The sequence below is a fragment of the Chaetura pelagica genome, unplaced genomic scaffold, assembly GCF_000747805.2.
Source record: "Chaetura pelagica isolate M959 unplaced genomic scaffold, ChaPel_1.0 scaffold123, whole genome shotgun sequence".
NCBI classification, from domain to species: Eukaryota; Metazoa; Chordata; class Aves; order Apodiformes; family Apodidae; genus Chaetura; species Chaetura pelagica.
In genome coordinates, this window is record NW_009953295.1 from 456609 (window position 1) to 472041 (window position 15433).

Here is a 15433-nt window from a genome sequence, read left to right on the forward strand (position 1 = left end):
TCCTGCTGAGCAGCATCGGCATCTCGCCCCTATCATGCCAGGCAGCATGAAATCCACCTCGAGACTCACACACTGCCCAGGAAACTTGGGTGCCTAATCTGGCATCACAAATTCCTTTCTGGGGCTTGGTGCTGAATGCTTACGCTTGGCACTGACGAGTAGTAAACCTTGGTGAACTGAGCCCTAAGTTCTTTTCAGCTGCATAGAGCTCAGAAGATAGGGTCATATTTAATAACAGCCCTCACAGTGTATGAAGGACCCCAAAGGCAAATGTATTGCAGCACTTGCTTGTTACCCTGCAGGAGTGTTTTTGAACAAATGTGCTTTTGCAGAAATGCAGTTTCACTGGCCAGCATTTGCTGTTTTTTACAGGGGGTTTACCTGAAAGGTTTCTGAGATCCTGGCTGTGCTCATGTCATTGTAGGCTAGGTTTAGAGACAGTAAAAGAGACTGCACAAAAAGGGAAAACCTAAAGTTGTCAAGCAGAACTTGAACTTTTTGACATGGAACATTTTCACAAAGGCATTAGAAACACAGTGCTTTTTCTTCCAGCATAGAAGGGCGTATTTTGAAATCTAAGAAATTACATTGAACAAAATGGTTATTTTCTGGCTACCTCTACTTATTTGTGGGTTTGTGCGGTGATGCCAGATAGGAGGTATGTTACAAACATGCTGATTTACTCTGAGTATATTAGGTGGGACCCAGGGAACCTGAAATATGCTGCAGTTTCTAGGTAGTGAGAGTAGTCTACTTATCTAGCAGTTTTGCTTCATTCTTATGCTACTAAACATATAAAATGTTGTCTGACTGATCTGCATTCCCATTAGTCCTGCATTTAATCACAAATGCACTATGAGAAGTTCTGTCAATTTAGCTGGTACCCTTCCAGCACTTCTATCCTGAAAAAAGGTATAAGGTATTCAGAGGGCCCTTCGAAAACTCATGTATATTCAGAAGTACGCAACTCAGGGGGATTTCCAGCATCAGAGTGCACTGGATTTCACCTAACAAGTAGGAAACCAGGACTCTAAGGACTTTTATCTTGAAGAATACTGAACTTGCACTTTAAGCAAGTGTCCTAATGCCCAATGGCCTGAGGGTAAACACCTTCCATGCTGTTGAAGCTAGGTAACTGTGTAGTCAGGAGCCCAAGAACAGGGTCAGAGGAGGAGAAAGTAGCTGTAGTTCTGGGTTCAGCATAAAAGTCTGAGTATTCATGTACTGCAGGGGATATGCTCTTAGGGTTTCTGACCGTGTGGCTGTGGATCCATCGAAGTAGGGAAGATGTCCCTCATCCTGCAGGGCACCTGGCTTGATGTGCATTGAATCCTAAATCCTATCTCTCTATCCTTAAATGGGGAACCACAGTCTGTCCGTGATAACCTTTTTGTCCCTTTCATGGAGGCAGGCAGTCTTTTAGGAGTTTCAATCATGTTTACATGGATAAAAAGCACATTGAACCTAGTGACAGCCTTTTTATTGCCTTTAAGGATGAGGTGGAGTCCCAAAAGCTCTGAGAGGTTATGAACTTTCAAAGAGTGCCGTGTAAAGAAGAAAATAAAAGGTTTTTTATTTTTATACTCACAATAGACTTTTCAATGCTCTTGCATTATAGCCAGTTAGGAAGTTTTTTGTTTTTATTAAAAGTTGCGTTTCCAAAAATTACTTCCTCTTCAATTTTTACGGAGAAAATGATTTAAGATACTTTTGAAGGTCTTAAAACAACTTTTAGCAAAATCTATTTATTCAGAGGAAACTTCAATCACTGTATTGGAAATCCTGGCATCCTGCCACTGCAGAAACTAAGGCACACTGCAAAATGTTTATGTGGAAGGGGTTGAAAGGTAAAGAGTCAAGTCTTCAGCTACAAATTCTTGTATTTCCAGAGTCACTACCTGTCTTATCAATATAGGATATTGATGATTATGGTTCTGAGGAATGACTGTGAATTTGGCAATCCTTCTAATGAGTCACATAGTCTGTGTTTCTAACTATTAAAAAGCAGTCTGTGTTCACCAGAAAGAAAAAAACAAAACCTGCCGCTTGAAGTGCTTACTTTAAAAAATAGCTTTAATAGTTATAGCATATGTAAGTAAAAAAATCTGTAGATGAAAACAACCTTCCCCTTGATCTGTCTTAACCATTTATTTTTCCTAATTATAAGTTCAGGGTTTTTTTTACCTGGAAAACATCCATAATTGAGTTAACAAAATAGGTGTTACAAGATACAGAAGCCTGAAACTGGGAAACTGGATGTGATGTGTACCAAGCTTTCGCTAGTTTAACTGTTTCAACTACAGGTGTGATTTTTACTGAAATAGTTTTACTGAAATAGACGCCCATTATTACCAAACCCAGTGTTTCTGTGTAGCTCTCATTTAAAATAATTTAAATGCTTTTTAGTTAGGCAGGAATTATGGGATCTTGTGGGTGTGGATAGTTTTCTATATAATTATGTGGGCCAAATATAGATAAGGAGGAGCCTGGAAAAGATTGGCATCTCCAAGACCTGGAATGTGACCTTGGTGCATAAGGTTGATTGTTCCATTAGATTGGCCAGAGTAAGTTCCTTCAAAACTTTTCCCATTCATTACCAAAACCATCCTTAAAACAGTCAACTTACGCAAGTAATGGAAATTTTAAAATCAAAACTGCATAGCTTGGAGAGTTTTAGTAAGCTGAGGAAAATTTAACCATTAAGTCCTAATTCAGAACACTTTTTAAATTCATATTTCCAGTACTTTGCACAGATCTGTACGAGAGACACTTGATGCTACCACAATTCATATGACACAGATGAATGAGCACAACCATCCAGGCTACAACTTATTGTCACTTTATGGAAAACATGTTGGTTATTGTGAAATTAATTTGGAGACTCTGCTAAAATTGGACAATAGTGTGTCTGTAAATGCTTCCTCATGGTGGCTGAGGAAGTGGCCGTGGGTGACTGGGTGCAGGTCACATGTGCCAGTTCCCCTCCCTAGCTTTTAGACTCTAAAAAGCTTCTAAAAATTAAATTAATATACTCCTTAAACTCCTTTGTGAAGCTGTGCATGGAGGAAGGGGTGATTAGTGTAATATTTTTTTTCTCTATCTTGATGTAATTGGCGCTAGAAAAGTGTTTGATTTACATTTCGGGAGGATTCCATTTTACAAAAATTCCCACACTTCCACAAACAGAACCCTTGCACACAGTCGCTCCAGCAAGCCTAGCTATTCACTGGAACATCTAACTAATAAATTGACTCTCCACCAACTTAACTAACTGTCCTAGCTGACAAATTTGCCTTGACCAGCTGTGATGGTCCAGTTCAGTCTTTGAAATGAAAATTAAGTATCTCTGCAGTTACTGTTTGTTTACTATAGAAACTAAGATCACAGAATCCAGAATATTATTTCGAATTTTTTGCAAATAACCATTTTACTTTCTTGTGTTTGAATTTCCTTTGAAGGCTTTCATCTCTATCACAAGTTGCCCTCAATAGTGCCTGAAAGCTGTCTCCTCATTCTGGTTGGATTGCTTCTTGGTGGGATTATATTTGGAGCAGAGGAGAAGTCCCCACCTGTAATGAACAGTGATGTTTTTTTCTTGTATCTTTTACCACCCATTGTACTCGACGCTGGATATTTTATGCCAACTCGTCTTTTCTTTGAGAACTTTGGTACCATATTCTGGTATGCCGTGGTGGGCACACTCTGGAACGCCATTGGCATTGGAATTTCACTTTATGGAATTTGCCAGATCAGTGCATTTGGTTTGACTGATATCACATTGCTGCAGAATTTGCTCTTTGGCAGCCTCATTTCAGCCGTGGATCCTGTGGCAGTGTTAGCCGTTTTTGAAAATATTCATGTCAATGAGCAGCTTTACATCCTGGTGTTTGGAGAGTCTTTGCTGAATGATGCTATAACTGTGGTAAGTTACTTGATAAGTGATTAGTTGATAAAAAGTGATCGCGTGCCACCTCGTTATATCTTTTTGTGTCTGGTTATTACAGTTTGCTGATAGATGGAAGTCAAGGTGTGCTGATGTGTTTGTGTAATTCGCTAAACTTCAGATTTACTCTTACAACATCAGAGTAATGTGTAATGGCAGCATGTTTGCTCTAGGGCTTTTATCACCTAATCTCTTTTGTTTCTGTATCTTTGAATTCTGTTATTTCACTAATTTTAATTCCTCACCTGCAAAAAAGTTGCTACACAGGAGAAGGAAAAGGGCCAATGGTGGGTGTGCCAGTACGTTCACATGGTGAATGGGCAAATCATTGAGGTGGCACATGACCTACTTGATGTGCATGTGCATTTTGCACATGTGTTCATGTGTGTTCATCCAGTTGGAACTGTCCTGGGACCACCAATCCATTTATTCCAGGCTACAGATTAGATAGGACAGCCATCTGGAGGCAGTAATTTCTAATCATTAACTAGCTGAACTGGGCTTGTGGTGCTAACCTGAGGACAGTAATCTGCAAATTCCATTAACATCTCCAATGCCCCTTGTTTGTACCTGATGACACCATGTCTGGGAAATTGCTGCTGTTTATCCATGCCTTAGTTGAAATCCTGCTTGTGCCAACTATGTCCTGGCATGCTTTCTGTTTTGTGAGACATGGAGGTCCAGTTTTTCATATGCCAGAAGGATCAGAAAGATTTATGAATTGAGTCCACACCTTCCCTCTCTCTGTCGCTGGCTTCTTATTCCTGTCTCATTCTATGCACCTTTGGTGTCCTTTGCTTTTCCTTTTGTCTGGGACTTTGCCTCACCTGCTTAACACTTGTGTATCTCAACATTCAACCTGAGCCTTGGTACTGATAGTTTGTTGTGTGTCCATGGGAGTCCTGTTTTTTTGTTTGTGGGGTTTTTTTTTCACTTATGCTTCATGTTTACCTGGTTCTGTTGCTATCCATCCAGCTGAATCACATCCTCTGTTATGGCCTTGCCTTGGAGCCTAGCTTTTCTCATTAGCTTACAGGTGAATCTGCCTGCCATTACTAAACTGGTACTTAAACCAGTCCTGAAAATAAATGGGTGTAAACGCTGAGTTTCAAAAAGCTTAGCAGTTCAACCATGGCTGTGTCTGTCTCTATTAATTCTTAATAGCCACTTGTGCAGTGGAATTCATTTCATACAAGTTTTTTTTTCTGGGGGAATAAATCTGGTTTTATGTTAGTGTAAATATTTTTGGGTGTATTTTTCCAACTGGAATAACTTTTTTCCAATAACAAAATTGATCATATTTCCACTGAAGCCGTAGTTAAAGGCGGCAAGATTTGCTAGGAAAGCACTGCATCCTGATGATGGAAGTATTCATGCGTTCTATTGCCCAATGGCAAATTGCTCCAAAACACCATTTTTATAAGTGCTGTCATAACAATTTAATAACAGTGATGTGTGGCTTTCCTGCAGACATCATTATTGCTTTATTTGGAGGTAGTCCTTTCTCATGGCATGTCTGCCCAGGTGCCCTAACACAGAGAAGATACTCTGAGGAGCCTGTAGGCCCAGCCCAGTATGCACACTGGCCATACATATATTCATGAGGGAGTGAAAGGAATTTAGAGTACCTTTGGTCTTACTTCACAGCTATCGCTTAAGGGTAGCACTTGGCAGGAGATCAAGTGGTTTCCACATGCTAAGAATTGGTCTGCTAATAGTTCCTTGTTATGATTTTGCACACCTGCAATCATGTGATTAGACTTAGAACATGACCCAGACCCTCAGACTGTTTCCCTGTGGGGTGCCCTTAGAGGACCTCTCTTCCCCTGCCCAGAGCAATGGTGCCAGACCAGTCCTGGCTGGGGTTATGTAGTTAAATGCTCAAAGGAGACCATGTTTTGTAAATACTTTTTCTTCTTTCCCCTTGTTGTGTTATGTGGAGAGTTGACAGAACAAGAGAGCAAGCAGAGCTCAGTACCTTCCAGCTTTCATGTGCTGGACCCCTTGTGTCCCACCTACCCTGGCAGGTGCCTCCAGTGGAATGGAGGGACAAAGTAGGATGGGAGTTGAACACAGGCTGGCCATCTGCAGAAACTGCCTAAGTCCTACGACCACTGCAGTACCAAAAACCCAAGGCCTACACAGATGGGCAGTGCAGAACAGTGCAGTGATTTAGTAAACATGCTTTCAAGCTTTTCTTCCTACTCTCCTGCTTGGACTGCCTGGCTCCTCCTAATAAAAGCTTTTATTAGGATAGCAGTGTCATCTATGCTTTTCCTTTTCAGAAACTGTGCTACCACACCTTCATTTTAGGTACAAAGTGAGGTGTGCTTTCTCAAGAGTCTCAGCTCTCCTGTGTTTCTCAGATGATCTTTCATGCCTGATAGTTTTTGTGATACACCCGTGCATTTGGATGATCCTTTACCCCACTGATGGAATTTTGGAGCTTGAATTCAGCTGAGGACAACGTTTGCCAGTTGGCTTCTTGTTCAGAGTCGGTGCTTTCCCGAAAGACTGGGTCAGTGATAACTAGCACAGTGATATTACATTGCAGGATCACAGTTGAAGTTGAGAGTTAGCAGTTCAAATTCCAATTCTGGGTTTAAAAACACAAAGAAGGGGCCAGTGTCATTACAATAATATTATTTCCATCCTATAAAACATTACAGCAGTGCTCTGTATTCTGCCTCTGCTGAAAACATTTAGAGTGTTTTAAAGTAATTTCAGAATTAAATCTTGTAACTGAGAACTGACAAAAATATGCAATTAGTGTCTAGAAAGAGCAGACGTATTCTGAGACAAGATTAAAAAGTGATTGCTGACTAATACTCCTTGGTGTAACCTTCAGTGAGTTCAGCTGAAGGATGTTGAGTAAATGCAAATCCTGAACTTGAAAACCCCCTGTTCTCATACCAAATGACTAGAGTTAATGTTGCTACTCACCTGAAAGTTTAGCTGTAAAACCCAACTGCTGTAGAGTAAAAGGGAAGTCAACCTGATTTTGATTACATTTACAGCAGTGTAAATAAAGAACAGTAGAAACAAGATTAAAATCACGTTCATTACATTCCGTAGTCTTAGCTGCTGCTTCTACCACAACAGTCTGGTTTTGATCTCAGGTAAGAAGGAGAACATTGCTTTTCTTCTTTCAAATAACTTTACAGCAACAGACTTGAGATTTATGGGGTTGTCTGTATATGGAAACAACAGGCTCCATTCTGTTTGCAGGGTGAATATTTTGCTGTGAGGATAATGTCAGTGCTCACAACCAGTAGCCTTGGAAAGGCTATTGCCTGAGTAGATAAAAATTACATGCTTCTTTACAGGCAGCTGTCAGTGACCTTACTTTGGAGATGTGCCTTATATATATATTTATATGCTTACTTTTTAAAATATAAAAAGGGGTATTTAAAACTCCAGTTAAAGAGAATAATAATCTTGCCTAATACATACCAAGGGAATATTCTGCCATGTCAGATTCTGTAGGTGTCTTGGGATAGTCCCAAGTTTCAGCAAGTGACTCAGGGAAACTCCTCTCCTTGCACACAGCTCAAGTCAGCAGTATTTTTTCTTCAGTCTATGATTCGTGGAGTCCTGGGAGTCTGTGGGCTGAGAGGTCCTTCTCAAGTGACCAAGGCACACCTCTTATCTATAGGCTTAATTCTGGTATACTTCTTTTCATGCAGATCTGTAACGTTCACAAGTCAAAACAGGTGGAAAACCAGTGGAGCCTATCACATTCCTTTCCTGCACAGGACATAGTAACAAGGAACAGGGCAAAAAGGCTCAGAGTCTGCCTCAGAGTAGCAAGACGAAGGGGTTTGTCTAGAAGAAGAAGGACCCTTCTCCCAGTTGGACTTATCCTGAGGGCATCATTATTATCAAACAAATAGTTCATGCTCCGGCTCTTGTCCTATTTGTTGTTTTGCAATGAAAATTGCTGGTGATCATGTTAGGTTTTATTTAACCTTCTGTTCTTTTTCAGTTCTTCCCTTTCCCTTAGCCCAAAGGACCCATAACAGTCCACGTCTTTGCACTAATCTCTACCGAGAACTTCTACCTCTATAAGAGCTGTCGAATTTGGGCCAAGAAAAGCCGAACAACTTACTTTTTGTCATGTGAGAGAGAACAAGACTGCCAGCATTATAAATGCCTCCCGGTCATTATGCAAACACCTACATTGTTGGCACATTGCAAGTGCTGATAAAATGTTGTTCTCTTAAATAACATTACTGTTAGAGTAACCTGTTTGGTTTGCTACAAAGTCTAGAAAGAAAATGAGGGTTTAACTGCTGCAAGCTGTCCAAGGTGACTACTTAGGTGTTTGTTATGACCATGGTGGCTTAGCCTGTGAACTCAGGTTCACTCACTCCTGTTGAGGTAGGAGTAGGTTCCTGTGACCAAGCTCAGATCTGTACAAGGGGACCATGTAGCCATCACAGTGTTGCATGGCTGGGAGCACACGTGCAGTACCAGGGAGGGAATGCTTAAATCTCCCAAGTAAGCCTGCAAATGGAGAGACCCTTTAAGGTTTCTTTAAGAGTCACTGGTTCCATTGTTTTCTGGTGTATAGTAAGGAAAATACTGGATATTAGAGAAATGTGGACTTTACATCATTCTGTTTCCTGTGTGGAAATAAAATAAAATAAAATAAAAATTTAAAAAAGGCTCTCTGGCTAAGAAAATGTCATAATCCCATTGACCCAGTTTGTTTTGGAGGATGGTTACAAATACTTTGAAAAATAAACTGGGCAAACACATAGTAACAGGTCTTTTAATGGGAATTAAAACCAAATCTCTATAAATAATCTAAAATTTTAAAAGTCTTAAAACTATTGCATTCCTAATGTTGAGTAAGTCAGAGAAGGAGCACTCCATGGATGCCATGTTTATTGTACTCCTTGGAGTGATCACTGTTCATCCCCTTTCTCACCCCTGCCCTACCCTGTGCCAGGTTAATCTATAATCTGATTCAGCACTGCAGCTTTCAATGTTTTATATAGATCAAGCACATTTGAAAATAACCTGATTTTTCACTGATTATTAAACTGTATTTTTTCTTCCTCTTTATTTATTTATTTATTGTATTCTGGGGAAAATCTGAAATGGCCATTTGTGGAGAAATTATAAGCTCTGCAAATAAATGAAATTAAAGAAAGATCAGATAGTTCTATGCACCTGGCCTACAGAACGACAGGTGTTAAGAACCTTATCCCAGTTGCAGAAGTGGAAATGATGATATTTGCCCTTCTTTGTGTATGTCCCTGATATTTATGGATGACAAGTAATATACCAGAGGTAGACAACAACATATCTCAACAGTGAGTTGAAGGTAGATGGAGATATTAAAAGTTCAGGATTGAAGCAGAGGAGCATAATGACATGAAGGGAAATGAAGAAGAGTTCAGAAACATAATGTGCTTTCTTTTTCCTCATAGGTCCTGTACAATTTGTTCAAGTCTTTCTGCCAGATGCGCACAATTAAGGTTATTGACATATTCGCTGGGATTGCTAACTTCTTTATAGTGGGGATCGGTGGAGTATTGATTGGAATCCTTTTGGGATTTGTAGCAGCCTTTACCACCCGTTTCACCCATAAAATCCGAGTGATTGAGCCACTCTTTGTCTTCCTGTACAGTTACTTGTCATACATAACAGCTGAAATGTTTCATCTCTCGGGCATCATGGCGTAAGTACTCCAAACTTCAGTAATCATAGCACCCAAGTAAGAATGCCAAAGGAAATTGCAGAGAGGACCAGACTTGGCAAACTTTGCCATGTGGCATCCTTCCACTCTGCATGGCAGTGATGCTGGCTTGAGGATTTCTGGCCTCTCCCCTTCCTGCTTCCGTCCCATTAGCTCAGCTTGCCACCACACCAGCTGTGTCACTAAAACTGTTCATGGCATGACACCGTAAACCAGATCTTTGAAATGTTCCGTGTTAAAAATAATACCTTGTATTTTCAGTGGGGTTATTTTTAACTCAGGCCAGTTTGGTGACCTGTGTCCTCATGTGACCCTACAACTAGTCATAAGGGCATGGCTGAAGGGTGGCCCACAGTGATGTGGGGGCAGTGGTGGTTGGGAGGGAGTGGGAGTGGTAGCTGGGAACTTAAGGAACTGGCTTAACTTCTGATGCCAATATATTATGAAAGTACATCTTACACTTAGTCATGATGAGCAGCTAGTTAGTACCATTCAATGAAGATAATGTATATGTCATTAAGGCAAACTCTTGTGGGATTACAAGAACAAATAAGGATTGGGTGAATGAAATTTGAAGAATCGAGTCCTATGGTGATATAACCCTTTAGTGTAATATGTGGATACACGTGCCTGTGTGTTACAATGCTCTCTGTATGCAACATTATTTAAGATTATTCATCCTACTTCCAGCAAATAAAAATATTTTCACACCTGATTTTTTACTCCTGGGCTTCAGTAAAGAGAGGGCACAGACTCTCATTTCATACTGTTTATACTGTTAACAACCTTAACTTCAGAAAGAGCATTTTATGACATTTGATATATTTAAACAGTTTGCTCTGGTTCCAAGTAATATTTTTAAAGGCCAGCCTTCTTTAATGACTTTGTATTGCTCTAGTGGCAAACATGAGTCATTCAGGCATTAGGAACATAGCTTTTTATAAAAGATCAGATGTTACTTCTGAGTGTCACTAATACTTGATAATACCTCATCTGATTATTATCTTTTAGGAAAGTGAAGATAGGCTAGATATCAGTCTTACCAATATATGGTTTTCTGGGGCTGGGATGCAGTTTATGTGGAAACTTTCAGCTGATGATTTCAGTAGTATAAAAATAGAAATATGCCATGAAAACAGAGGAGTTAGTACTTTAATATAAATAAAGAGCTAGAGATTATATGGGTTTCTTTCTTTGATATGAGCCTAAATAAAGTAACATATGCATCCACTTTGACCGAGTTCATAAATGTGCCATCTCTTCCCCTAGCTTCTATTCATAGTGTTTGTGTGGTTTCTAGTTTCTGCCACTTCTTAAGTCAAATGCCCTTGACATCCTGTGATCAAATACTTAGAGGGCTTCTAAACCAAAACCATGTAGCTAAACCATGCATGGAAAAATTGTGGCAGTGTACATGAAAATACTGATTTGGACATGCTGTGTGCAGAGTACAAAGGAAAGGGCACAGAGGGTCTGTGGGTGAGTCAGTGGACCCACCACATGCCAGTGCCTGCAGCCAGCACACCCAGGCTGCCCATGGCGCAAATAAAACTATTCCTTTTAGTTTGTAACACTGGCCCCTAAGTGGGTGCAAAACAGTAGAGGAAACACAAAGTATTTTTTCCCTCTAACAGAACAACAGAAAAGGAGTTATCTCTAAAATGCCCTGTATGTGTTTTGGCGCTCAATATATTTTGTAACAGCTAAGGTGGGGGGGCAGGAAGGGCTCCCTCTCTGCAGTGTCTCAGCTGTCCTGACGCATGACGTGTGCCCCCTCCCAGTGGTGCTGCTGAGGGCCTTAGAGCTCCTGTAATCCCCACATCCCCTTGGAGTAAATCTACCCCATGGTTTTCACGTATCATTGGGTATCATTGGGCTTTGAACTGAGGGTGTTTCGCTCTGTGTCCCAGTACAACATGCATCTGTGTCAAGTTCCCTGTCGTTTTCTGCAGTGGGTGACGCACAGCTTGATTGCCTGTGTCTGACTCAAAAGTCAGCCCTCCTTTGAGCAGGCAGTTGGACCAAATGACCTTGGGAGTGTCCCTTACAACCCAGGTTGTTTATTCATTATATGATTCTGTGGCTATTTGTAGCTCAGCCTATAGGTGCTAATTGCTCATCTCCCTTTTTTTCACCCGTATCCACATGAGTCTTACATTATTGACTCCCTCTTCCTTCGTAACCAGGTTTGGAAAGATCAGTGAGACCTTGTGGTTACTTGCTGTTCCATAGTTTAGGTGGAGGACATGAGCAGGAACGTAGAGTGTTATCAAATAAATAAGACACGTACACAGAGTCTCTCCTTTCTGTGCAAGTAGGAATTCACTGGCAGAGGAATAGAGGGGAATGAAAGGTGCTTGTCCCTCTTCTGATAAGTCTGTATACTCCTTCTTGGGACAAACTCTTCTTGAAGCATCCATGTATAACACTTGCACCGGGTTACCTAGCTGAAATAGTGAAGGGACTAAACTGTGCCCCTGAGACCTGCAATGAGAAAGTCCTCTCTGGAAGGAAGAAGCTTCTGCTGTAATCAGAACTAGGCTTGAATCAGGACCGTGACTGTAAAACCTACAGATGTGAACCTGAACTTTTTTTGCTTGCATCCATTTCTAATTATAACATTGCATTTTATGCTTACTCATTTCTCATAAGTATTGTGCTGATAGTTCTTAGCAGAACTATCAATACGTTTTCTTTTTTTTTTTTTTTTTTTTTTTTTTTTTTTTTTTTTCTTCTTTTCCCTTTGCAACAGTGAGTTAGCAGGCTGAAAGGAACAAACATTGAAACTACTGTAAATTTAGTAGGTCAAGGAAACTTGAGGACTGAACCCAGTAGCCTAGTTTATTGCAGTCATGACAGAAGCTGTACTGTTTGTACAGGAGGACTTTTATTCTTCAGAAGCACAGAAGGTTGCAAGTTAATTGCAATTAACTATTTTTTCCCTCCCCTTTTTGACCAAAACAACTACCTAAGGTCACAAAAGTGGAAAGCAGAAATAATGTGTGTGGATAAGAAATGTAAAATAAAACACAGTAAACTTTTATGACAGATTATGACAGTAAAGATTTCGTTTGGGAAGAACATATTGCTATAATGTACATGAAATCTTCCATATTTAAAGGAATGCATTTTATATTAAATTCTAACACTATATTGCAATAGCATTTTCAACTTAAAGAGACTTACACTGAAGAGATACCAGATTCCTGAAGTGAGTAGTGATCAGCTGTGGAATAGTACCTGAAGAGTAATAAACAGTGTATTTGTTACACTGGTGAACCAGCTCATCAATTAGTTGACACTATTTGAATGAATGCAAAATGTGACTGAAAATAATATTGTATATATGAGTGTCGTCCCTTTAAATTCTAGTGGTTAAGCATGACAGGTGTGTTAAGTTACAGCTTGCAAAGATCCTGATTAATCTGGTGACAGATTCTTATCAGACATCTATTTACAGTGTCTCCATTGCCTCAGGATTCAAAAACAAACCATGTCCAGAGCACACTTCCCCCCTCCCAAGGCTGCAGGGCTTTCCTAAATGACTATAATAATGAAAACAATTTATTTTAAGAGAGTAATAAATTGCACTGAGTGTTTTGTTCTATCTTTAAGGCAGACCTGACAGCCCTAATGTTTGGGACAGTAAGCTGCAGCTTTGACACTCTGAAACAACAACAAAGATCTGGAAATGGCTGTTTTGCAGCCTGCACTGTCTATTCTTGCTGGGTTGCATTTGCTGCCCCTGTGCTTGCCAGCTCCACTGTGCACAGTTTGCTGGAGGGAGCCAAGATGCATCTGACTTGTTCCACTAGTACAGGCTAGCTGTGCACACAGAGGAGAGCTGTCACGACCCATGACATAACCTGAGATATTTTTAAGTTTCTCAGTGCAGCCTGTGGCTTGTGAAGAGTTGGTTTGCCACTGAAAATGAGAGTTCTTGGAGGGTGAAAGTGTTAAGTAGACTTGAGACCCTTATTCTTTTGCACTTTTAAGGTTGGTCACCAGAACTGCATGTAAACTGAAGAACCTGAGAATGTTAAACAGCTTCTGGGCTTGGATATATGTCCTGGACAAGTCATTACTCCATGTCAGGATGAAATCCATGTGGGGCCCTGGTTCTCTTTCACTTTTTTCTTGAGATGTGCAGAAACATATGTTTGTAGGATCTGTGACAAGTTCCCAGTCTGGACAACGGTGAGATCAGAACAAGGAGGAGAACTATGAAGAAGTGGTGGTCTGTCCAAACTGGCAGAACTGCAGGACTTCTGTTGTCCCAATGACATGCTCAAGCTAGAAATGTTACCTACACCACTGAGTGATGCAGGGAGGAAGCATGCATGTTCATGAAATCTGCATCATTTCTTCTGTGGCGGATCCAATGTAGCCATGATGAGCATTGCTTCCCAGGCATCATACTGGTTTTGGGCCACTGAAGGTCTTTCTGTTTAAGATCATATTGAAATCAGCTGTCAACGAGGAGAGAACTGACAGTTATGTCAGTGCTAAATACGGATGGGGGTCTGGCATAGTTTTAGTCAAGTTTTCGTTCTTAGTTTGCTTAGATCTGGAGCTAGTTTTTGTATGACAATGGCCATTTTATTCTGGGCTGTCTAGATCTGCTTCTCTATCACCAAGTGCAGGGGGATGAAAATGCAGGGTGAAGGCCAGTTAGATGCACTATCTGCTAGCAAATACTCTCCACCTATATTTTTAAGCCACTACCTTTCCTGCATCTGTCTCCACATCAGACCCTCTCTCCTGGGTTTTATTCATCCTGATGTGCCTGTCTGGGCTGTGCTGCTTGACAGAGGTCAGCACAGTACACTGTGCCCTTTCCCAGTGTCTACGTGGCCTCCCAGATTCATCCCTCAGAAGTAATGCTGCCCAGTCACTCTGGGGATGTGGATGTGTTGGTGGGGACAGAGATCAACAACTATGTTTAAGATCTTGGCCGTTGTCCCCTCCAAAGCAGACCATGCTGGCTCCACATAAGACGAGGAAACTTCTGGACAAAACTAACTTCAATTAACTAGGAGAAACATTTTCAGAGTCTTGCCAGTGACTACAGCTTCTGCTGCTGCTATGGACACCCTCTTGCAAAATCCTAAGGAAGTTTACTCTGCAAGGGTCATTTTGAAGTTATTGCTGTTTCTGGGATTCCCTTTTCTGCTTTCCAAATATTTTTTTGTATCCCCTTCTTTTAGAAGAAGGAACCCAGGCATGTGTGTTCATAATGTCATTGAGATTTTTCTGATCTCTCTTTCATTCTGCCTTTTTTTTCACACTCACATTGAGGGTTGTTTGAGTTTTTCAAAATGGGGCTCCTGGCTTAGAGTCAGGATGTGCTCAGCAGAAGACTTTCTCCAGTGGGATCTTCATGAGTTGGAGTGTCTGCTTCAGCTTTCTCCAGAGATGTTGGCAAGCCTACCACCCTTCTTTGTAAGAGAGAGAGCAGTGTGGAGCTTTCACTAGGAACAAATATCCACAAATAATTGTAAACTGAAAACCTGGTGAAACTGGGATAAATAACGGTAGCACAAGTCTTCCTGGGCTATATTCAGAAAGACAACAAAAATACAGTCTCCCTCTCTGTTTAGGTTTAATGTACATGGTTTGACTGAGAACCCATACATGTGTCTGTATGGTTTTAACTGGGAAATCAAAGAAGATATGTTTTTTGCCCTAGATAATAGAACCAGGAGCAACAGCTGCTTCACAACCCATCTTGCTATATTTGCCCACCCTCATAATTATTAGGCATTACGGACTGTGTTTCCCTA

The 15433-nt window shown here is 40.7% G+C and overlaps 1 protein-coding gene across 1 annotated transcript in view; it reads left to right on the forward strand.

Moving 5' to 3' along the window:
* The window catches only part of SLC9A2 (solute carrier family 9, subfamily A (NHE2, cation proton antiporter 2), member 2), a 33013-nt gene that overhangs the window by 1861 nt on the left and 15719 nt on the right, over positions 1–15433 (forward strand). The window contains exons 2-3 of the mRNA XM_009997947.1: positions 3459–3922; positions 9382–9632. Of these exons, the coding sequence (XP_009996249.1) occupies positions 3459–3922; positions 9382–9632 (715 nt within the window). The remainder of the gene's footprint in view (positions 1–3458; positions 3923–9381; positions 9633–15433) is intronic.